The sequence below is a fragment of the Daucus carota genome, chromosome 3, assembly GCF_001625215.2.
Source record: "Daucus carota subsp. sativus chromosome 3, DH1 v3.0, whole genome shotgun sequence".
Lineage (NCBI taxonomy): Eukaryota > Viridiplantae > Streptophyta > Magnoliopsida > Apiales > Apiaceae > Daucus > Daucus carota.
Genome location: NC_030383.2, coordinates 2,226,698 through 2,250,575, shown reverse-complemented (window position 1 = coordinate 2,250,575; position 23,878 = coordinate 2,226,698). Strand labels below are relative to the sequence as shown.

Below are 23,878 nucleotides of genomic sequence, written 5' to 3'. Positions count from 1 at the left end.
TTATCTAAAGTTAACGGATAAATATTATTGGTCTAAAATAAGGAATGATATATTGGTACTAAATAATTCCTCTTTTTTATTGGTTAACATCCTAAAATAATTTATTTTTTCATAAATTGAATTGAATTAAATTAAATTACTTAAAGTAAATCTCAAATTCTATTATTATCTAATTAGATTATTTTTAATTAGATAATGAAAAGGAGTCTAATTAGTTGAGTTATAATCAGATAATGAAAAGGAATTGATTAATTATATTGTATAATAAATAATATTAGTGCTAAAATAATTCTTTTTTTCTGATTGGTTAACTGCATAAGGTGGTTGAAAGAAAGTTGAAGAATGAATATGATTGGTCTAAAATTTAGGAATGACTTCTGATTGGTCCTAAAGTAATTCCTATTTTCTGATTGGTTAACTGCATATAGTGGTAGAAGAAAAGTTGGAGAATCAATATGATTGGTCTAAAATTTAGGAATGAATTCTGATTGGTCCTAAAATAATTCCTCTTTTCTGATTGGTTAACAATATTATTGGTCTAAAATAAGGAATGATATATTGGTACTAAATTAATTCCTCTTTTTTTATTGGTTAACATCCTAAAATAATTTATTTTTTCATAAATTGAATTGAATTAAATTAAATTACTTAAAGTAAATCTCAAATTCTATTATTATCTGATTAGATTATTTTTAATTAGATAATGAAAAGGAGTCTAATTAGTTGAGTTATAATCAGATAATGAAAAGGAATTGATTAATTATATTGTATAATAAATAATATTAGTGCTAAAATAATTCTTTTTTTCTGATTGGTTAACTGCATAAGGTGGTTGAAAGAAAGTTGAAGAATGAATATGATTGGTCTAAAATTTAGGAATGACTTCTGATTGGTCCTAAAGTAATTCCTATTTTCTGATTGGTTAACTGCATATAGTGGTAGAAGGAAAGTTGGAGAATCAATATGATTGGTCTAAAATTTAGGAATGAATTCTGATTGGTCCTAAAATAATTCCTTTTTTCTGATTGGTTAACTGCATACCTGGGTAGACTCAGGTATTATAATATAGGATTCTATCTCCTACTAAAATTCTATCTCTTAATATAGATACTATAAACAAAAACAAACTCTGCAAATTTCATAGAACTCTATCTATGTCTCATCCTTTCTCCGACTGAAGCTGTGGCTTTCAAGTAGTGGCACCAAACGCGGTTGTTGTGACAACTTGAACCAAAGCCAGTAGTTGCGGTCACTGAAGTCGAACCAAATCAGGTTTAGAGTTTGACCACAATCACAGAGATACATCAATCATCTGAGAAGAAGGCAAAGGCAGATCGGAGAGAGCTTGGTAGCTTGACATACAATACAATACAAAGAGGCCAAGAAACAATTGAAAGATGTAAGGTTAATTACCCAACTTATATTCACACTGCAGTAGAATTTCATTATTAATTGTTGGGTTAGATACACTAACGAGCTGCTCGAATAATTTCTTATGAAATTTGATTTTGACGTATTAGAGTTATAGGATTCTGACTCCTGTATAACAATTTTACCTAAGGTTAGAGAGGCTCGAAGCTTTAGACTGTAAAGATTGTTATTGTCGGTAATTAAAGAGGTTGCTTCCAGTGAGTAACAAGTTTGGAGGGGTGATTTTACGAGAATTGTCTCATTTTATACATAAGCCATATTAAAGAATGAAAAATCTAACTATTAGTTTTAGTAATACTAGATCATCAAAATTACATATTATTCTATGGCGTTGTAAAGTAAACCTAACTGATTATCTCCCACTCGAAAGTGGAGACCTTACACCTGCTACTCCAAAAAACATATTTGCAATATATAACTGACTTATGGTGGTAGTCTGATGAAAGCCTGCATTTTATGGAGTCTGGTATACATCTGTCCTAGCATCATAAAAAAAATGCACAAAATACAATTGAAATTGCTTCCTGTCGAAAAACGTGTTTTTGTTTTTTGGGGGAGGGGGGTGGATGCCTTTTACCACAAAAATAAATTGCGATTTTGGCACTTTAGTTCTGGGGATTTAGACATGTCTTTCTGGTATTGATTATTCTTGTTTGCTTGGACAATATTGTGGTTTTACCATGCATGTATTCTTGTTTTTATAGTTGCAGTGCAAGAACAAAGAGCTGCTTCAGCAACAGCAGTCGGCTCGACTGTTGGAGACTCCTCACCACCTGACATAGTACTTCCAAAGGACAAAGCCGAGCCACTTGGAATCAACATCCAGCAGATTCTAGTAGAAGATGGAATAGGAGGCCTAGATGTGAACTCAGGTCAACATTGGTCTGAGTGTTGAACATCAGTTCATTCCAAGCTCATTTGGTTACTCTCCCCTGCATTGGGATGATCAACGATGTACTGTGGCATCGGATAATCATTCTGCTTTGAGAAATGGTCTAGTGAGGACCTTGGTTTTTCATTGCAGCTAGGTGACCATGAGCCTAAAAGAAGGCGTTCTGATCCTTCACCTAGCGGAGAAGCTAAATGAGCTTCCTCTAGTGATGTAACTAACAGACTGTTGAATATTTTCTTCTTAATGTGGAAGACTAAAAATTGTTTGAGGAGAGTGCGAGTATTGCTTCTCAAGTTGTGGGGTGGTTAAAAATTGGTTTTTCTTCACAGTTATTCTTAGTCTTTGTTAATTTAGATGGAATGGAAAGATGGGAGAATCAAAATAAATTTTTTTATGTCTTATGGAGAAAGAAGAAAGTATGAGATAATAGACCTGTAAGATGTGGTTAAGGAGTCCAAGAACCTTTAAATGAACGCATAATATCAAACAAGTAAAAGGAAGATATGCAATATAACCGGTAGCATTGTATTTACATTCATACCATGGTTCAGGATCGTATGTTTCTTTTATTTAGCTAATTTGTTCCTATATTAGTTGATATTTTTGTTTGCTTCAAGTACTCTGGCAGCTTCCATTATATTCCTCTGCTTCATATTACATAAAATTGACTTCCTTTCTTTTCTGCTAAAATTTTAGGCATCTTTTCTTTCAATGGATTTGAATGATCTTGCAGAACAACTCGCAAAAATGGATTAATCAAAAAGGCTATTCATGGAAGCGGATCTGCTACCTCCAGAGCTGGTAAGGCTGTGATCTACTTTTCAGTTTTTCTTTTCTGTTGCCCAAGTACAATCTGATACATCCAAGGTAAAGTAACTTAATACCCCAGGCCCAGGAAAATCTGAAATATATTTATATATTTATGGATCAGCAAGTTAATGCAACAAGGTGGTGAATGATTTGTTTCTCCAATTTTTTTTGTGATTCACTTCCAGTTAAATTGTAAGAATGCGATGCACATCAATCAATGCTAAAATAGTCACATAAAGATTTGCCAAGTGACCATTGGTTATCCTCATACATTAAAAATAGTGCTTTTTCCCCTTTAATATTGCTAATTTGTGCGAAAAGACCGCAACTTGGCCTGAGCATTCATGCAATTTCTGCGAATCATAAAGTTTCTGCAGATCTCCAGGGTTGCTGCCGTGATCCCAATGATATATGTTTGCTTGGACCTGTAAGGGCTTTTAGAACAAAACAGAGCGATCAAGGTTTTAATTAAGAAACATGCTTATAGCAATTAGGATAAAACTACATTACTTGGGTTGTTCCAGTGAGTGTAATATTTTTAAACTAGAGGACCTTATCTTTGGAAAGATCATATATTTGCAGGTGACCAGGTGCATGCTATATTTTTGGTGGTTAATGCAAAAATGCAAACAAATGTGTTTGTTCACCAAACTAGTGGCCTAACATGATCGAGAATCGACACTTATCTGGTCAACTATAGTATCACATTTTATTACTGCTTATCACTGTGCTGTTGTGTTAACATTGTTTCTTCTCATTATATTTCGTACATGTAGGATACTTCATTTTCACATACCAGTTCCGAGCATCGCTGCTTTGTTATAATTTTATATACATGTTAAGTAGTTTTTGATTTTGTAAAAAGACATTTACAACTGGATTTTCAACTTAGTCATTCCTGAGTGTGGAATGTTAAGTTGTTCTACTCATGGGATGACTTTCAGTTTATCTTACAGAATCCATTGACTTCTATCTAGATCTATTTTAAAATTAATATCGATTCATTTTTATACAAGACTTCTGTAATATACAATCAATTTTGGTAAATAAAGCACTGTTGATTCAGATATTTGAACTTCTGATGCTTCTGCATTACAACTTTTTTTACATTATTGCGTGTATATCAAATTCTTTTATAACTCACAATATTCCTAAAAATCTAACATTTTTTGTCTATATATCACTTCAACTTGCACATTCTTATTTGTAAGCACACAGATATCTAAAAACTCTTTGATCATGCATGTAACAAATGCATGTGCTGGAGTACCACAAACTCCAGCTGATTTTGGCCCTGGAACAGACAGTGCCAACATTGATCCCATGGTGGTACCTCGCTGTTTGCTGACAGAACACAGAGTTGGGTAAGTAGAAAGTTCATTTTTTGGACTATTGGCACTATTTTTGCTGCTGCTTTTATTGCTGACTCTATCATTCTTCTTGTCAAGTTTTTCCCACATCGACATCATCGTCCTCGAGTGCTGGTTATTGATACACCTCATACACGTCCTTTTGATCGTTCTACATTGCAATACAATTACACGGTTGCTTTGAGTAAAGCACCCTTGTTCTTCAATGCACAGAAATGTAAGTGATTTAAGCTTTTGTTGTGTTCTTGAATTTTATTATGACTTTTAGGTGGATTTGCTTAAATAGTCCACGGCTAATCACAGATTCAAAGGTGTAACCAAAATAATCTAGAAGTCGAGGAACTGTTAAAATGGGACAGAGAAATTGCTACAAAAATTATAAATTTAATTAGTTAGAGTCAAAATTAAGAAATACATCACACGCTATTTGCTCTGATAAATATTGAACTCCCAATTTACCATGAAAAGAAGGGGTATACGCATTTAAATAAGAACACTGCTTAATGTGGGATGTTTGCAGCTGGAAAACTTTCGGAGGACAATCATGTTGCTTGGAGAGGAGACTCTGGTTTGAACGACGGGATAGATAATCCTTCATTCAAAGGCAACAATTTGGTTGGGGGTTATTATGATTCTAGTGATGCAATCAAATTCAGTTTTCCAAAATCTTTTGCCATGACCATCTTGAGTTGGAGTGTGATCGAGTACAATGCTAAATATGAAGCTGTGGGGAAGCTTAACCGTGTTAAAGATATCATTAAGTGGGGAACTGATTATTTTCTAAAAACTTTTGATTCTTCTGCTGATACCATAGATCGCATTTTGATGCAGGTAAATGTTCTCCATTTTTCTGGTTGTTTCACTCAGATAGATACCTATGAATTTATTACCCAACAGATATTTACACTTACACAAATCTTAGTTGTTCACATTTAAAATCGCCTTCCATTGCAGCCCAACACAAAAAAGAAATGTTCTTTAGTTGTTAGTATATTTATTCAGCAACTTGCAATTAATATTAATATGTATAACATGTGGGAATTGAAGACACCAGTGAAGAACGTAGTCCTAATGATCATTATTATTGATGCATCCTGAGGACATTGATTACTATCGACCTGTGACTGAATGTATGCTACAAGGAATAATTATTACCTCTCCCTTGCAACCAAAATGGCCTCACAAGCTGGTGTAAGTTGCATCACAGGCTTGGTACTTGCTTTTAAGATCGTGCAATATCATACTATTATGGATTTGTTCCTTGATTGCAGCCCAAGGTCATGATTGGCAAGTTCATCATGCGATGTTTTTGCTCTATGATTGTTATTTTATATTAGGTTCCTAAGTTCTATGTTTAGTTTATTGAATTTCTTACCCCGTACAGGCATTACATCTTAAGAAGCAGAAGGGAATTTTAGTTGTTTGTCAATTTTTGAGCATTGTTATAGTTAACTTTTTAGGGTATTAATTGGTGAATGGTGAGAAATTCTGTGCTTATCGCTTCCAACACGCAAGAACGTGGTTGTTATTTGCTGAATGAAAGTGTTTTATATAGAGCTTAGTTTGGTAATCTTGAGCTGTAATTTAGAACTCGACCCATTTTAGCGATTTTCTTGAGTTGTTTTGTGATTTAAGTTGTTATGGATTTCATGCTCTTTTTTTGTATATAGTCTTGCTGATTTGTTTGTTGGTTTGAGTCATGGGGAAGATGTGTTGTGTGTTGCAGTGATTATGTTTGTGCATCTTTTTGAATGCCAGCCTGGAACTTCATGCAAAAGTAATGCAATTTTCGTAGTGTTGTGCTCTATAATTATGTTTTTATAAGTCTTAACTCAAATATATGGAATGATGATGGTGTATAGATCGGTGGTGAATGCCTGAATGGTGATGTGACTATTGTTAATAGTAAAAGAGAAAAAGGAATACAGTTTTACTCCTCAAACGACATTATTTGTATTAGACTTTTTGGACTATAAACAGAACATTGAGGCAATCTTATACTATTTTACTCTGATATTTGTATTAGCTTGGGTGTATTCATTTTTTGTAAGTATTGAAGAACAGTAAAAATGTATTCCGTAATTGTTCTAATACAAAATATTAATATGGACAGGGTCACAGGGTTATCTCTTGACATCATACAAAGGAACTTGCTCCATTGAGATTCTTTTGAAGGTATAAATGTCTAACAGAGGTAAGTTTCAGTATTATATTATTTTTTTCATGTTTATATTATAATATAGACAGGGTTATCTTTTGGTCCATCATGGCTCTCCCTAAAATATCGAATTTTTATCTTGTTTATAAAAAAAAAATTGAATACAAATTAATATTTACAGCCGTGTAGTTAAATGTTTCTATACTTATTAAAAGCATTTGCCTGTTCTTGTGTATTTTTGCCCCAAATCTTAGTTTACTTTTTCAATCAGCTAATTAATGTCATGTAGTAAATAGTAACTTTAAAAGCCACTTTATAGATCTGACAATCCTATAACTGATAAGTTATCATCTGAGCTTCTGTGACTTTGAACTCATACAAATGCTTTTACTTGGTTTGATTTTGCACATTTCATTCCTTTAGAGCCATTGAACATATATTCTTATGTAGAAGCAAGGTATATTACTTTTTTGCTACTAAAATTTAATTATGATTTAATAAAATATTGTGCAGTTATTGAGTTTTTGGGCGGAGCAGGGGCATTACAACTCTATCCATCCGGAGGGAGGTTAGTAATGGACCTGAGTTTATATATGCTATATACTTTTAGACATTAGAAGTATAATTTCTAGGTTATGTACTTTGACAGATAAAGATCTAAATATGTCAATTAAAATTAGCAGATTGCTATAATTGTTCAACATATATAGTTATCACCAAGTTTCTCTTTAGCAATGTTTGGAACGATCCCAGGTCTGCAACTACATCTGTGATACTATATATTTTGAATTATGTAGTGAACCATGTAAAGTGTACATCTATCAAGAGGAACATTTCGTGAATTCACTTAAGGATGAAGTCAATATCATAAAGGAGAGCCCTTCTCATTTGCATTCTCTAGACGTGGAAGCAATTGGTAGTCTAATACGGAATTCCTCTGTTAAAGCTTTACCTTTTAAGACCTATAGTGAACCTGAATCTTGATTAAACTCTTTTAACTCACTTTAGATCACCGATGCTGATATTCCTAAGGAAGCAACATCTCTTAATTATCTTAATATAGTTATACATTCTCTTGCAATTGCTTGGATTCAGGAACCGACTAGGCTTCGACCCATTGCCATATGAACTCCAGGTAGATAACATTGCTCTACGATCTATATATATTAATAATCATAATGTACTCCTGTCATGTGGATAATAGATGTTCATAATTTTATTGCAGAAACTGAGATGCAAGTGTAACTTCCATGCTCTAAAGTTTGTGCCTAAGATACAAGAAGCCGGCTCATGATAATAAAAAGGATAAGAAAATCTGATGTCTCGACAAACTTGGTATATAAGGAAGTACTTGGGAACTTCATCACAGAAGCTCCTCTAGAAAATAAGGAAAAGTACATTGCTTTGCACTTGTGATTTGAAATTGAAATGGTTGCGTATTCACTATGTCAATTCGGAGGAGGTGAAAAAGAATGAAAAAGACACAGAAGATGACAAAATGTCTCAAACAAGACTTCTCCTAGATAACAATAATTTAAACAACTGCAGTTGCAGTTTCAGAGTGTTCAATGTCATCCCTAAGAACATTACAGTCGAGTTGCTTATTCGATAGTAATAAAATTAACGAAAACAATTGCAGAAGTTCGAGCCACCTACATGGACCCAAGCTTTGCTTCCGAAACTCTCCTCTGCAAGTTCTACTTGCACATGTGAATATATTAGTTCACCTTCTCCACACATTAGACAAAGAGCTCTTGCTTTGGAGGCATCACCTTTATTATCATACCATTTTCCAATATTATCATATATTTAATACTAAGAAAAAAAATTCACATATGGATAATAAAAAACTTTTATTAACTAAAATCTTTAATGAATAGATTTTTTTCTAATAACTAAAAATTTTAGCTCAATATTTTAATATAACTAAATTTTTTTCAAATACAATAGTATCATGTGCTATGCAATGAAACATGAAAAAATGAGGTAATATTAATCAAAAACAATATTATCATATATTAATATTAAGAAAATATTCACATATGGAAAAAAATTGACTGTTTATACTAATATTTTATAATATAGAAAAATATTGTACAACACAAACTTTCAAATGTGAATATAACCAATTGATTAATATAATTTAGAGTAAATGACACATTGCACCCCTTATCTTAGGTCATTTTTTCGATATGGTCTTAAATTTATAATGTTGGCAGAATGCAACCCTTAACTTTTAATTTCATTTCGTGTAGCAACCCTCTGTCAAAATTCCGTCTAAAACTGCCGTTACCGTTAGTTTATAAGAGGGTATAGTTGGAAAAACTTTCAAAGTATAAATTTTTGCACAACACACCCCATAATTTTATTATTGTGGCGAATTGCAACCTAACTTAAATTTTATATATTTACTAGTATTTTTTGCCCGATCTTTGCGCACGGCCGTCAATTATTTATTTTTGTTCATTATTATTTCATAAACAGATTTAATATTTAATAATATTTTAATTTTTCAAATACAAAATAGGCCGAAAATCGTATGTTAGACATAATTTTGTAATATTTAAATTTATTATTTATTAAGAACATTGGAGTGAAATCATTCATCAAATTCAACATTATACGTCAAACTAAACTATAAATGTAGAACTATGAAGAATAATATATTTATTTTTACCATTATGTTACATAGGTATTTATTTATTTATCAATATGTTAAGAGCAACTCCAATGGACTCTCTAAACAAACTCCTAAGTCCAAATTTTAGGAGCAAATCAAAATCTAGGGCTCCAATGGGCTCCTAGATACTCTTTAAAAATTTAGGAGCCTACTCTCTCTCCTTTCTTTTAAAGAGCATTTAGTAGCTCTTAAGTCAATATAATATTATTTTCATTCCAATCTTCTCTCTCTTTTAGTTAACTTTTTTCTCCCATTTATATAAAATAAATATAAAATGTGAGTTAGGAGCTAACTATAAAGAGTAGCATTGGAGTTCTCACGTTTTCCGATGTATTAACTTACTAAGAGCCACATTTTATATTATTTTTTAAGAAATGATTTAGAAGTACCGTTGGAGATGCTCTAACTCCACAAAAAATTGACTCACATTGTAACTATAAGAATTTTGTCTGCTAATTATGTAAATACAGACCTACATATTTAATAAATTTGGTTTTAAGAAGATATCAATAGTGTTCTAAGAGCAAGCCCAATGCAATTCCCTATTTTCAACCCCTAAAATATTATATTTTAATGATTACTTAAAATATTAGTTAACAATATATCTAAAAAAAGTATTTAATTTTATCATATTAAAATTATTTCCTGTAAAAAAAATTTAAAATTGTAGCTAGGATGCAATCCATTACAATAATAAAACTACGGGGTGCGCTACGCCAAAATTTAAACTTCGAAAAATTCTTTCCAAGTTTACCCTCATAAAAACTAACGGCAACAATTATTTTGGATGGAATTTGACTACAGGGTTGCAATACGAAATAAAATTCAAAAATAAGGGTTGCATTCTGCCAACATTATAAATTTAAGACCATATCGAAAAAATGACCTAAGATAAGGGGTGCAATGTGTCATTTACTCTATAATTTAATATCATATTTTATTTAATTAATAAAAAACAAGAATAATTATATACTTATATATAATAAGCGTAAGGGAGATAATTTGGTCGCATGGTCCTATGATTCAAAAGCTTATCATCCGTTGGATCGTATATTGAACAAATAAGCACCGTTAGATTAAGACAAAATTAATTTATGTTCTATAAGGAAACTGATATCTACTTGCATGTTTATAAGGAAACAAATTCTGTCTTTCATGTCTTTTTGGTTTTTTTTAATCCAAAATAAATGTTTCCTACCAATTTTAATTGTAGAATCGTATAAATCGCACCGTCACAAAATTATTTTTATCTAATATATTTTAAAATTAATATGCCCGATTTATGTGAGGAACGAATACTAAAACGTTTTTTAATCCAAAACAAATTCTACTATTTTATTGCATGTTTATGATTCATCTTCTTAATTCAAAATAAATTGTGTTTATCAATTTTAATCTCGAACCATAAAAATTTTTAGAAAAATATTTGAATCACAGTATAATAATTCTAATATAAAATATATTTATAAATATAATCTAATAGGAGTTGGCGTCACATATTCTACTTAAAAAATTTTAAAATTTGATAGAAATAATTTAATACTTTGGCATGATACATATAATTTTAATTTATTATTTATAAATTTAATTTTTCACATCATTTAAAATATATTTTAAAAATTTATAAATAATTAAAAAGCTCCCGTGCCTTGCACGGGCTATAAGCTAGTAAGATATTAAGCTTATAAATAATTAAATTAAAATTATATGGTCGCCGTGCTTCGCACGGGTTATAGGCTAGTATATTTAGAAATAAAAAGTGAGAATATGAACGTCAAGTTCGATCGTCCGAAGCAGGAGACCCCGAAGATCGCCACATCGCCCGCGTGCCACACGAAGAACACCTGCAAAGTCCTGTATGGTGAGCGGAGCTAGCAGTACAGGAAAACAAAACAACACACCCAACAACCACCACCCATCAAATCCCCACCCTCGCACAAAGTCAATGTCTAAATCCATCAGCTCCTCGTCTCTTTTCACCTCTTTTAAGAAACACCTCTTGTACATACCTCTACTAATTATGATTTTCGCCGCGTTTTTTCTCTTGAGCATTTCGTCGAACACTTTCAGTGCAATTGGATCTGATGCTGTTTCTCCGCATAATTATGTGATCGAGGTTGTTAATGAGTTTCCTCATGATCCTAAAGCGTTCACGCAGGTTGAGAAATTCTTTCGTGAATGATTTAATTCGTCGAATTGTATGTAGGTCGAAGTAATTTAAGATTTTGTATGTGTGTGTGAATGCTTGTTAGTGATTAGTGTTTTGCTATGGAAATGAATGTTGATTTGATTATATGATTGGAGTGTGTTGTGAAATTGAGCTGTTTATGATGCTAGTAGAGTCGATGGTATTTTGTGTTGTAGTATGTGCTAACGAGGAAATGAATGGCTTGTTGATTATATGATTGGAGTGTGTTGTGAATTTAAGCTGTTTTTGATGATAGTAGAGTGGGTTATTTAGTTTTTGCTGTAGGGTGAGCTAATGAGCTGATCGGGCAGTTATTTGTTTGTTTTAGGGGCTTTTGTATGGAGGAAATGATACGGTTTTTGAGTCAACTGGTCTTTATGGTCAGGTGAGTTTTTCTGTTTCATCAAGATGCTATTGTAGCGTATATTAGAATAAAATATATTGTTTCTGGTTTATTCGTTTTTTAGTATCTTGTGCTACATTATTATGACTGTTTGATATATCGTCTGCTAACAACCAGCTGTTGCCACTCTTTTCAGTCAACAGTTCGACGAGTAGCTATTCAGACTGGCGAGGTACAACAATTTTTTTTTTGTGCATTCTCAGATTGTAATGATCAGAAATGGAAAAAGGGTCTTTAAGATGCATTAATTATTTTTGGTCTTTGTATGCGATTTGGTAGATTTATTTGATTTAACTTATATCGTTTATTTCCTATTTTAACAGATTTTAAGACTTCATAAGATGGAATCATCTTACTTTGGAGAGGGTTTAACTCTTATTGGTGACAGGTTTGTGAATGAATTTCTTTCATGTCACTACCTTTTTTCAAGATATATTATGTGAAATAAAAATAAATAAATTATTTTCTACTCAACAATGATACTTATTTTAGAAGATCTAAATAGATGATATTATCGTGGACAACGTCTATTTTCTTGAAGTAAAGCTCGATGCAACCATGTATTAGAAGCAATTCCATACTCCTTAATTTATGGGGATCCCACCCCTTCAACAGACCAACCTATTAAATCAAGTTTAATAAAAAAGGTACTCCCTCTGTCCCAGCAGGTTCTTTACGTTATTTTTTGGCGCGCATATTGAGGCTCTTGTAAATTATAGTTTCATAATATTCTTTTTTTGAAAAAATTCCTGAACAAAAGTTTGACGTTTAAACTTTTATATTAAAAAAATAAATTAAAAAAACGTTATGAAACTATACGTTATAGGAGCCTCAAAATGCGTGCAAACAGTGAATGTAGACAACCTGCTGGGACGAAGGGAATACAAGCAACAAAGCTATCCATCTCCAGATACTATACATGACCACATTGTGAAAAGAAGTCCTTTGTTGAAGATGAACCCTTAAACAACTGTTTCCTCTTACAACATATGATAAAACTAGAGGGGCCATACACATCTAGCAGGGAAGGTTAACCATGTGGTTAGATGTCCACTTGTGTATCGAAAGTGATACTCGAAGTCCATTTAATAGAATACTAATCCTCAAAGCGAACAATGCAAAGACATTGTACCATACCAAGGAAAAAACAACTGTGTGCAATGTTGACGTGTTTGTGAGTCCCCGCAATGTACCCCACATGAATGGTTAACTAGTCACTAACCTTTATCCAAATTCCAAGCTTAACAAAATGGAATCCATGCAAAAGACATTTTTTTTTATTTTTTTTGTAAACTTACTTTGGAGTGCCTAGGTGCACATGGAATATCTAAAGAAAAAGCTGAAGTTACCAAGTGTCACACAAGAGAGGCATCCCCAATCACGATAGCGAGAAGTAGTTGTAGGGTCACCCATTGCCACGCCATTGGTAATGACTAAGCTTTAAAAGTGTACAGAAAAACCTGTCATCTAAAAAAAATACTCGAGTAATGCATAGTTACTGTCCTTTAAAGAACCGATAATTGAATAAAAAAAGAGATTCACCTCCAACATGCCCTTGGTAGGGAGGAACACATCACTCTCGGGACAAGCCCCAAAGTTCATTACTGTAGAGTAATAATTTTTCATGCGCAAAGCAATGTATGAAAGTTCAAATTTCTCATTGGGCCGTAGTCATAGTAAAAAGTGACTCTGGCTTTCTCTATATGTGGTCCGGTACAATGCTATGAACAATTTCCAAACCAACACAAAAACAGAAATGGTAAAATTGGATCACCTTACCAAGGGCCCCTCTTGGCCATGAAAAACCCCTATGCACCCGTCTAGGGCAATAGTATAAGCTGAAGTGGTAATTTATTAATGAATAAAGGAAAAAATCTAAAATGATAAGTCATCTACTTTAACAGCTGAAAGAACAGAATCCAACTCTATTGTATTATGCATGCTTTCCCCAGAACCACTATGAAGGCATGATATCCTAATAGGCGATCCATAAAACCTGTCGCGTGCTTAGTCGGAATAGATAGTCTTATAAAGCACGCAACCAGCACTAGGCCGATTATTACATATGAAGTAAAATCCTATAACAGGTAACTAGTAATAAATGTAACAAATTATTTTCGAATCCTTCAATTGTAATTTAAAATTGTTCCTAATAATCTATTTAACTATATATGTAATGATTTTAAATTACTATTAATCCCATTTCTAAGCAATAACATATAATACATTTAAATTAATAGTACAATTACTCATTCTGCATCAGGCTTTTTTATGGCTAGGGTTCTGTGGTATAATATGTGTACAAAGCTGTGTGACAACTAATGCGTACAAAAGTTTTGATCAAAATAAGAGTTTATTATATTTTTATATATGATGATGTCGGTTTTAAAGCTGAGGGTCCCTGATTCTGATATAGTAACTTTATGCGCTTTTTGTAGGTTATATCAAGTTACTTGGTTGAAGAAAATTGGTTTCATTTATGATCGAAATAATTTCAGCAAAGTCTGTTCTTTTCACCTCTTACAATAATTTATAAATTGTGTTTTCTCTACGCATGTAATATTGAAGTGTAGTATATTTTTATTTGGTGTTTTCATCTTGCAGTTATGGATTGGTGATATTTTATTAGATTATATCTGTCTATAAATTGTATGATCTTTGCATGACACTACCTAAAAGTATATGTAAATTTTAGTATTATAAAGCATATACGTTGAAGAGATGGAAAGCACTGATATTAAAAAGTTGTTGGCCTTATGTTTCATCTTGACAGGGACTTTTTGTAGTTAGAACTTACAAGTAATAAATTGTTTGTACCACGTATCATTAAAATTTAATCCCACTTTACATTATAGATGAGGTAGCAGAGATGATAGTCAGATAGTGTATGTGAGGGACTGAGGGCCTCGTCACAAAAAAGAATGATACGCGTTTTCATCTGACGTATTGCTAAGGTAAGATAATCTAAAAAATGGCCTTCAACTTTCTAACGCGACATTTAATTATTTATTATTCTTATTTCCTAAACTTATATTAAAATTCCCTTTTTTTAGGCTTTAATACCTTATATCTTTATATATATTCATATTAAGAATACATGTTAATACCTTACTTCTTACAACTTAACAAAAGTCTCAGAGTCGGCCAAAAATGATAGGAAAACATTCCGTTGATCTGGATTGCTCTAATATTAAAAGGTTGATATTATGAAAAGTTGTGGTGTGTGGACATTGAAATTGGATATTACATAATAGGGATGTGTGACATGATCAAGTATCATAATAAAATTTTGGGGGAGAGTCCTGTGATCATATGTAGTTAAAGTTAAATATATTTGAAATTAGTTGGACTATTAGAATAGAAGATAAGCAAGGGCACCGAGTAAAGATCTAAGATTTCAGCTCATGCACTAATATTTGTGACATTACTTATCAGGTGCATAAGATATGACCTTAGTTTATTTAGCTCGATCACATATTCTCAAAATTATCAGTGTTCATATTGGTTATATATTACTCCCTCCGTTTAAAAAAGAATGACCCTCTTGAAAGGGTCATTCTTTTTGAGGCATATTGGTAACACACTCCCCGTTCTTTATTTTTGCACTGTCTGACGGTCTCTGTTTATTATTATTTATACTAGTTCGACTTAATAAGGTGACTCTACTGTTCCATTATGTATATCGAGCAAGAGTTGAGTTTGCATTATGACTTCATCTGTACTATCTTTTGATTATTTGGTAGTTTATGATATTCGTGTTGCTGTATAATCTTGTGGTAATTCACACCAAAATTGTTGCAGGTTAAGAGCTTTACTCACCAAATGGGAGATGGTTGGGGGCTGGCTACTGATGGCAAATTTTTGTTTGGAACTGATGGAAGCTCAACATTGTATCAAATTGATCCGCTAAATATGAAAGGTTTCAGCAAAACATTGATCTTACTTTTTTCTGCTTGGATTTGTGTGGGGGTAGTGCTAGGGAAAGGGGGAGTGTTGAATAGATGGTGTATATATGTCCTGTTGGTTAAATCTGTGTACAGTATCGAAGTGAAGATTCTGGTACATTTAAGGCATCATTGCTTTTATGTGATATATCTGAATAGCTGTTGAATCATATTACTGTACCCTGGATATTTACCTTTACCCTTCCTGTTTTTGCTACATGTTATTGCCAAAGCAGTCATACAAAAACAAGTTGTCACTTATAATGGTTATGAAGTGCATAACCTCAATGAGCTGGAGTACATAAATGATGAAGTTTGGGCAAATGTTTGGCAGGTAACAACCTTGTTTATACTCGTCCATTAAATTTAAATCGCATTGGAAAATGGCATTAGAGTAAGAGTTATGTTATTTCGTTTAGTTTTAATTTTGTTGTGTGAGAGTTGTCAAATTCATAGAACTTTGTAAAGGAAAGAAAAATTAATGTGACAGGTATCTTTGTAGTTGAACAACATTAAGGTGAGGGCTTTTGTAGGTAGATCGTGCTCTCTCCCACTTTGAATTGATGGTTTTCCTCTGCATATAACTTTACGTAGTTGGCAATCGCTCATGAAAGTTTATTTGAGTTCATTTATGTTTATGTTTGTCCTTCAAAATTATAGTCTGTGATAATCATGTGATTGCTTGCAAAGACGAAATCGCGACTTTATTGTGTCACTCAAGATAGATTATGTTGCAGTTTCACGGGTCTTTTTTTTTTTTTTTTTATGCTGACGATGTTGTAGTTTGGAATGTCTTGAACTTGTGTTCTTGTGAAGCAGACTGACTGCATTGCTAGAATTTCACCGAAAGATGGTGTTGTCCGGGAGTGGATTCTACTTCAAAGTTTAAGGTTTGTGCTTTAAAATTCGTTGAAAAAACACAGCTTCTTATATAGATAGATAGATATTTGATTTTGTTAAGCCATTCCACCTCAAACTTTAAGTTACTGTTTCTTTTACTCTTATATACAGAGAAGGATTACTGGCTGCTGGAAGAAAAGTAAGGATTTTTTAGTTGCTAACATGCTTTTATGCAAATAAGTTAACACTCTTCTGACTGGGCAAGAATAAACAAAGAAAAAGACTTCAGATTTAAAAGGAAAAAAAATCATTTTGTTCTTTTTCAGTTTTAAAATTGCTTCTTTCCCTGTTTCAGAATTTTGATGTTTTAAATGGCATAGCATGGGATAAAGAGAACGACAGAATTTTTGGTAAGCTGCGTATGATACTTTTTTCAAGTAATAATTGTCTTTCTAATATGATTTTGCTTGTGGTTATGTTATACATTGTGGGTGCACTGTTATACTTTTGTGTCTAGAATTGAGTTTTTTCAGTGTAACTGTGATGTGTAAACAGCCTATTTTGAGATCTGATGCTAATTGTGTGTTAATATGTGGCATCATATGGTTAGCAGTCTGAACTAATGGAAGCCTCTAGAACTTTTGAAAAGCATAAAACCACAAATGAATCGCTAAGCTCAGATCTATTTCTCAGGCCATATATGCTCTTGGTATTTTGCTATCTAAATGTAATAATTAGGGAGCGATATTTTAGTGACAGGAAAGCTTTGGCCAAAGCTGTACGAAATAAAGCTGCATCCAGCAAAGAAAGAGCTTCATGGAAACATTGAAGAAATCTGCATGCCGAAGCGGTTTGTATTTGGGACTCATTCATAATATTAATGTCAAAATTGGATTACGGTCAACTAAATGATGCTGATCATATTCAGAAAGTAATTGGTAGTGGGTATTGACAGTCATATACAAATGGATGAGCCTTGAGATGTAGTTCGCTATTTGGGTGGATATCCCTAACAATTTGCGAGAGGTTGATAGAGCTTATATATATTCATTTTGTAATTCCATAGTTTTTTGTGACATGCTATAGTCTACAACATTATCTGAGAGGAAATTTACAGCTTAAACTGCACCTAGTGCATCAGGGAAGTGGAATGGTGATAGGCTATCTCATGTCGTCTATAGAAGTGTCTTTGTGCAACAACTTAATGTTGTGTTTGGTTTCGTTGAATGAATTTGGGAGGAATTTAATGAAATTTGAACTATGTTATAGATTATTGTTTATAAACTCCATTCCTTCTTCCGTTCCATTCCTTACATTCTAAAGTAGAGATGAACTCAAAATTTGAGAAGGAATGCTCCAATCCTTCCTATACTCAATTTGTTTTTTAAATTTCATCTTAACAATTTTATAATTGATCATTCCCCCCCCCCCCCCCCCCCCAAAAACTTCCGTACTTTCTCTATTATTTTCATTATTTTTAATCATTCCATCCTTTTTTATTCCATTCTCCTTTGACCAAACTTTGTGCCACGGCATTCACTGTCTAAATGGGAGTTTAAAGCTTCAGCCGAGGTTTTCTTCTGACAATGTTATCTAGATTACAGGTTAAAAAATACGCACTTTCGTGGTGATTACTAATCTGGCTATTTTTTCTTTTCTCATCAGTTTTTGTTTGGTGTTTATTTTTGTTTACTTATGGATACTAAAAAGCTACTCTGGTAGACCAAAAACCAGTACCAAGTTTCCAACCACAGCAGGGCAGGTAAAAACACGATAAATAATTTTGAGAAATTAACATATATTAAGTTGGATAATTTATGTTTTGTGTATCAGAGTTGGACAGAGGTTAAGAAAAATAAGAGTGTTTTTTTAATGAATAAGCCAAGAGCGTATCTCAATGTTACATTTACAAGGGAAAAATCACTAAGCTAGAATATCAAAAGGGTAAATTAGATATAAATATTGTATTTTTTCCAACACTAATAATCTTCATAATAGTTATCAATATAATTAACAGTCATCTATCTTTTCTATAAGTAAATAAATATGTTTATATATATTGAAATTTGAATAAAAATATTAATCTATCTGAATGTGTTTGTATTTATATCTACATTGAATATTAAAATGATTATAATAATTATAATATATGAGATATGAGAAAAGAGAATCTAAAAACCAGAATAAAATATTTTCTAACGGATACATCTTAAATTCATAATTTTATACATCTAACTAGTAATCCAGCGCTATGTACGTACACATTTTATAAAAATAAATTCCAATTTTCAAATGAACTACTAAACATTTCATGTACATTGAAATGACTTAGATATTACAAAAAAAAAAAAAAAACATCATTCTGATTTTTATTTTAAAAACATTATTCTCAAATCACAATTAATTTATTACTAGATTTAGGCGTACATGTTAGTTAGCTCACCAACCACTCTCCAGCATTATATCGCAACTGCCGCCCGAAGATATCGCCTTCTTCTCTTTTCGCGAACAAGCTCTCTATCTCCATCAAAAAAGGTACAATCTTTACATTCATACACACCTTCTCTGTATATATCTACAATAACATCTCAGATCTGTACACAAACGCGGCACATTTTTCAATTTACCCGATGACAATCACTATTATTGCGAAATTTACTCCTTTTTTCGTGAAATTATCGTGTTTTGATGCTTAATTCGCAGTTGAATATCGTTTATTAGCTAGATCCAGGTCTAATTTGCGTCGATCTGTTGCTCGAGACGGTGATTTTTGTTTATTTTGCTGTTAGAGATGTGTATGTATAGTTCATGGATATGTATGTGTATATTGTGTGGAATTTTGGTTACGTGAATCTAATTGAGTAATTTATATTGCTGGAAGTGTGGATATGTATGTGTATATTGGTGAATTTAATGGATATGTATGTGTATATTGTGTGGAAGAGTGGATGAAGATCGATTTGCTAGTGTTTCTAAATTTTTACTCAAGAAATTGAGTTTTTGTGGCGTTACAAAGTAGATGTGGATTGCTTCCGGTGTTTTGTGCTGTTATATTGTTTTTGTATTTTATATTATATAATAAAAGGTAATCTGGATTTTCAAGACTAAGTTTTGGCTATAAGTGGCACAGTTTGCAGAATTGAGGTTATAAGATGAAAATCAAGAATTCTTATGCTTTTTAGTGGATAGTTACAGATTGGGTTATTTTGTTATGCTTGCCTTTAAAACATTGAATTAGTATGGTCGAAGCCTTTTACAAGTAGTTAGCATGTTTGAGTTGATTTAGGCTTTGTAGTATATTGCGAGCATGCTTCGAAGAATCAATTAAATGTTATCTATGTTATGGTTTTTTTTGTCATTTTGTTAATATATAACCATATTTTATTAGAGACACAAGATTTTGTAAGGGGTTTTGATGTTTGATGTTTTTTTTTACCAAATCGATGTAGTTTTTTATTATCAGGACACATGAGAGATAGCGGCATTTTAATATTCGTGAATATCATAGAAACTTGTCTTAATTGTTTCTAGGTGAAATGAAGCCCATTTTTTGTGGTAATTTTGAATATGATGCACGTCAATCTGATCTGGAGAGACTTTTCAAGAAATATGGGAAAGTTGATCGTGTTGATATGAAGTCGGGTAATTTTTGCTAGCTTTCTTATTTTCTTTATTGTTATCCTTCTGTTGGTTGTAATTCTTTCCTTTCCCTTTTGCTCTGGCAAAATGCTTTATTCACTTTTACTCTGTGCTATCTTCTTTGTTTAATAACTATTGGCCTCGTAACCACAATTGCAAGATGAAAGAACTTTTATACTCTCAAGATAAAGAAACTATACTCCAGCTGTGCTTGTGAACCCCATACCCCACTAATCTACCATTTGCTACCTTGAGATAAGCTTGAACTGGATATTTTGATGTTAATGGCTGAGTAACCTGAGTTACAATGTATATGTAAGCATGAGGTTCTTTATGCCCATGGAAGCGGTCTCGAATCCTGTTGGAGGTCTTGTTACAAAGGTAAGGGATATCTTTTGTAAACATAGAAAAATATATGTCATTTGGGATGAGTAGATTGTGAATGTAGGAGCACTTTATTAACATTGCTGGTACTGAGCTATACTAGTACAAATGAGTTTTTAAACACCTAAATCTAAGTTTCCTAATTAAATGACTAAAGTTTATTCCCTAGAGAATATATATCTACTAAGCTATTAGTAAAGATGAGTCTTTTAAATACCTAAATCTTAGTTTCCTAATTCAATGACTAAATTTTATTTCCTAGAGAATGTATACGTGGGTAATAAATTAGATAAATGCTAAATCAACATGGCTTAACACGAAAAACCAGAGCTACCACTCGTGAGCAGCAAGGCCATTCAACGTTCAGTTCACAAGGTATCTTCATGATGTTTCCAGCCATGTATATGGTCGCTAGCTAATTCAGATCATTCGGCAATGTGGCAGCATTAGCAGGCCTTCCCCGTTGAGTTACAGTGGGGTTTGAGATTTGTTTAAGCGAAGTATGTTATTTTAAGTGTAAAACCCCCATACTCAACTAGTTCTTTGGCACAGGATTACATTCAAAATTTCTGACAATTCTTGGCTGATGTTAACACCGTGCTACATTTCATTGCCATGAAGTGCCTCTGCTTCTTGTATTCAAGAAGAGCCACATCAGTTCATTATGGCATGACCATCACATTATATTCTCAGACACTTGCCATCCTTTCTTTCCATGTCTTTTGCCCAACCTTCAGTACAGACATACAACCTCCAAGCAGATGCAACAGAAATCATGGAGAGCTCCACAATATTTTCATTGTTCTACCATGAGACTTCTTCATTTGGATCCTTGTCCCTTGAACATCACTTAGTCCATCTCTCAAGGTCTGTTGCTGATTTTATGGTCTCTAGCTTTCATAAAGTGGTAAATTTATGCCAGGTCAAAATTTTCGCACCTTTTGTATGTTGAGTAAAAAAATGCTTTCACGAAGGGGTTCTTATATCTTATTTTATTTGCTCTTGTAACTTAACGAATTAACTCTTATCTGGTTTTGTTCTGATGCTTCATATAATTTATAGGATTTGCCTTCGTTTACATGGAGGACGAGGGAGATGCAGAGTATGCAATTAGAAAACTTGACAATCTGGAATTTGGTAGAAAAGGTCGTCGGCTTCGTGTAGAGTGGACAAAGGTAATTACTGTTTACTATATTTCTGCAACGCATGTTTACTTTTCCTATTTCCTTATTTATTTGGTTACTGTACTGCAGCAAGAGCGTAGTATGCGAAAGCCTGAGAACTCTAGGAGATCTGCAGCTAACTCGAGGCCCTCGAAGACTTTGTTTGTGATAAACTTTGATCCATATCATACAAGGACGCGGGACTTGGAGAGGCATTTTGAGCCATATGGAAAGATATTGAACATAAGGATCAGAAAGAATTTCGCATTCATCCAGTTTGAAGTACAGGAAGATGCTATCAAAGCTTTAGAAGCAACAAACATGAGGTGAGTATACTTGTGCGGGGTTGTTGATCTAACTTTTTGTGGTTATAATCATTTTCTACTGACCGAGATATTGCACTATTAGTATTTAATCAAATTTCTTATATGCAGCAAGCTAATGGATCGAGTTATTTCTGTGGAATATGCAATAAAAGATGATGACGATAGGGTTCGTGATAGGTCTCCTCGGAGGAGAAATGATGATAGGGGACGGTCTCCTAGCCCTTATAGGAGAGAGAGGGGGAGTCCTGATTATAGCCATGGTCCTGGTCGTGGTCATAGCCCTAGTCCCTATCGCAGAGAGCGTGCAAGTCCTGATTATGGTCGTGGCGGTAGCGGTACTCCTAATGGAAAGGCGAGAAAGTCTTCTGGTCGTGGAGGTAGTGCGAGTCCTAATGGAAGGGACAGGAAGTCTGGATATGGCCGTGGCGGTAGCAGGAGTCCTAATGGAAGGGATAGGAGATCTGATTTTGGTCGAGGCAGTGGGAGTCCTGTTGGAGGAGACAGGAAACCTGAATATGCCCGTGGTGGTAGCAGGAGTCCTAATGGAAGGGAAAGGAGAGCTGATTTTGGTCGTGGCAGTAGAAGTCCTGTTGGAGACAGAAAACCTGACTATGGCCGTGGTGGCAGTCCTGACAGAAGGGGAAGGAAAGCTGCCTATGATGTGGTTCAGAGTCCAAGTCCTCCAAATGGGAGGGAGAGAATTTCCAAACATGGCCATGGACGTATCACTAGTCCTGAAAGAGAGGTGGTTAACCCTGAACCTGTTCGTCGGTCTATCCCAAAAGAGAGGCTTACTCCCGAGTATGATCATGGCCACAGTCCAAGTCCTCCAACAGAGAAGCTTAGTCCTGATGGTTACAATCGTGAAGCTAGCCCAGATGCCAAGCCTGAAATTGGGGACAGTCCCGGATACAGTGGAGGAGATAGCCCCATGCATGAGCGATACAGTAGGTAAGCATGGTGGTGTTTAAAATTCTATGTGTGTTTGTGTATAAATTGATTCTTATTCCCTGCTGGTCTTGATAATGCAGTCGGTCACCACCTGCACGGGGGAGAGCGGAGAGATCGCAGTCTTGATCCAGCAGATCCATAAAACTGTTGTTTTGGTAGGATCAACCCAACTTATGTTGCAACTTAAAGAACTCTCATTAAAATGTAGTGCAGGAAAGCTATGAATCTAAGAATTGATGGTTCCATCAGTCATTTATGAATTCTGTAGGTCTCATCATTTGGTAATGCCGTACTGGACAGGTTATATGTATCATTAGTCATTTAAGAACAATGTAGGTCTCATCATATGGAACTGGACAAGTCATCTGTGGTGCAGAACTAGCAATTGTTGTTTCATTTGCTTCGTTAGTTGTCCGATTGTTGTAGTCTTCTAATCCAGGATGGTGTAAACTTGTTTCAGTAACTTTTATCAGTTCTTTTGTGTCTACCATGATGTTGGTGGTTATCTTTAGAAAAACTCTTTAAAAAGTGTCTATATAACCCCTTTCATTGTAAAAGTTCGGGCAATCTAACATGGGTAACTGTCCCCGCCAGTCGATTGCCAGAAATTTGTTAAACAACACATTGATTTTTGGCTGTTGGATGATTATTCTGCAGAATCATAACATTTTCAGGATTATAACATTTTTTTTAATTATG

The 23,878-nt window shown here is 33.5% G+C and overlaps 3 protein-coding genes across 20 annotated transcripts; all 3 read left to right on the top strand.

The window, feature by feature from the left end:
- The first annotated feature begins 1,084 nt into the window (after positions 1 to 1,084).
- LOC108214627 (O-fucosyltransferase 2-like) lies at positions 1,085 to 8,113 on the top strand. 15 transcript variants are annotated; one of them, XR_001805734.2, is made up of 9 exons: positions 1,085 to 1,399; positions 2,136 to 3,124; positions 4,352 to 4,497; positions 4,582 to 4,720; positions 5,024 to 5,334; positions 6,617 to 6,697; positions 7,175 to 7,229; positions 7,459 to 7,796; positions 7,887 to 8,113. XR_001805734.2 is itself a non-coding variant. In XM_064088876.1 (9 exons), exons 6-8 carry the CDS (start codon positions 6,685 to 6,687, stop codon positions 7,643 to 7,645), a joined length of 255 nt encoding a protein of 84 aa, XP_063944946.1. In that variant the 5' UTR covers positions 1,085 to 1,399; positions 2,136 to 3,124; positions 4,416 to 4,497; positions 4,582 to 4,720; positions 5,024 to 5,334; positions 6,617 to 6,684; the 3' UTR covers positions 7,646 to 7,796; positions 7,887 to 8,113. The 15 variants fall into 15 exon arrangements, 5 of the variants coding, with proteins under 5 accessions (XP_063944946.1, XP_063944943.1, XP_063944944.1 ...); XR_001805732.2 differs by having other exon boundaries at positions 2,136 to 4,497; positions 7,459 to 7,577; positions 7,757 to 7,796; XR_001805728.2 differs by having other exon boundaries at positions 2,136 to 4,497; positions 7,459 to 7,577; positions 7,670 to 7,796.
- A 2,974-nt stretch (positions 8,114 to 11,087) lies between these two features.
- LOC108210452 (glutaminyl-peptide cyclotransferase-like) lies at positions 11,088 to 18,000 on the top strand. Its single transcript, XM_017381736.2, has 11 exons — positions 11,088 to 11,499; positions 11,858 to 11,914; positions 12,069 to 12,104; positions 12,256 to 12,320; positions 14,371 to 14,434; positions 15,734 to 15,851; positions 16,113 to 16,210; positions 16,696 to 16,766; positions 16,888 to 16,915; positions 17,072 to 17,126; positions 17,470 to 18,000. The coding sequence occupies exons 1-11, from the start codon at positions 11,200 to 11,202 to the stop codon at positions 17,589 to 17,591; spliced, it is 1,014 nt and encodes a 337-aa protein (XP_017237225.1). The 5' UTR covers positions 11,088 to 11,199; the 3' UTR covers positions 17,592 to 18,000.
- A 1,108-nt stretch (positions 18,001 to 19,108) lies between these two features.
- On the top strand, positions 19,109 to 23,666 carry LOC108214462 (serine/arginine-rich splicing factor RS31-like). 4 transcript variants are annotated; one of them, XM_017386464.2, is made up of 6 exons: positions 19,109 to 19,251; positions 20,248 to 20,358; positions 21,802 to 21,914; positions 21,993 to 22,228; positions 22,337 to 23,179; positions 23,260 to 23,666. In XM_017386464.2, exons 2-6 carry the CDS (start codon positions 20,253 to 20,255, stop codon positions 23,303 to 23,305), a joined length of 1,344 nt encoding a protein of 447 aa, XP_017241953.1. In that variant the 5' UTR covers positions 19,109 to 19,251; positions 20,248 to 20,252; the 3' UTR covers positions 23,306 to 23,666. The 4 variants fall into 4 exon arrangements, with proteins under 4 accessions (XP_017241953.1, XP_017241954.1, XP_017241956.1 ...); XM_017386465.2 differs by having other exon boundaries at positions 19,146 to 19,251; positions 20,248 to 21,606; XM_017386467.2 differs by having other exon boundaries at positions 19,200 to 19,251; positions 20,248 to 20,736.
- The last annotated feature ends 212 nt before the right edge of the window (positions 23,667 to 23,878 follow it).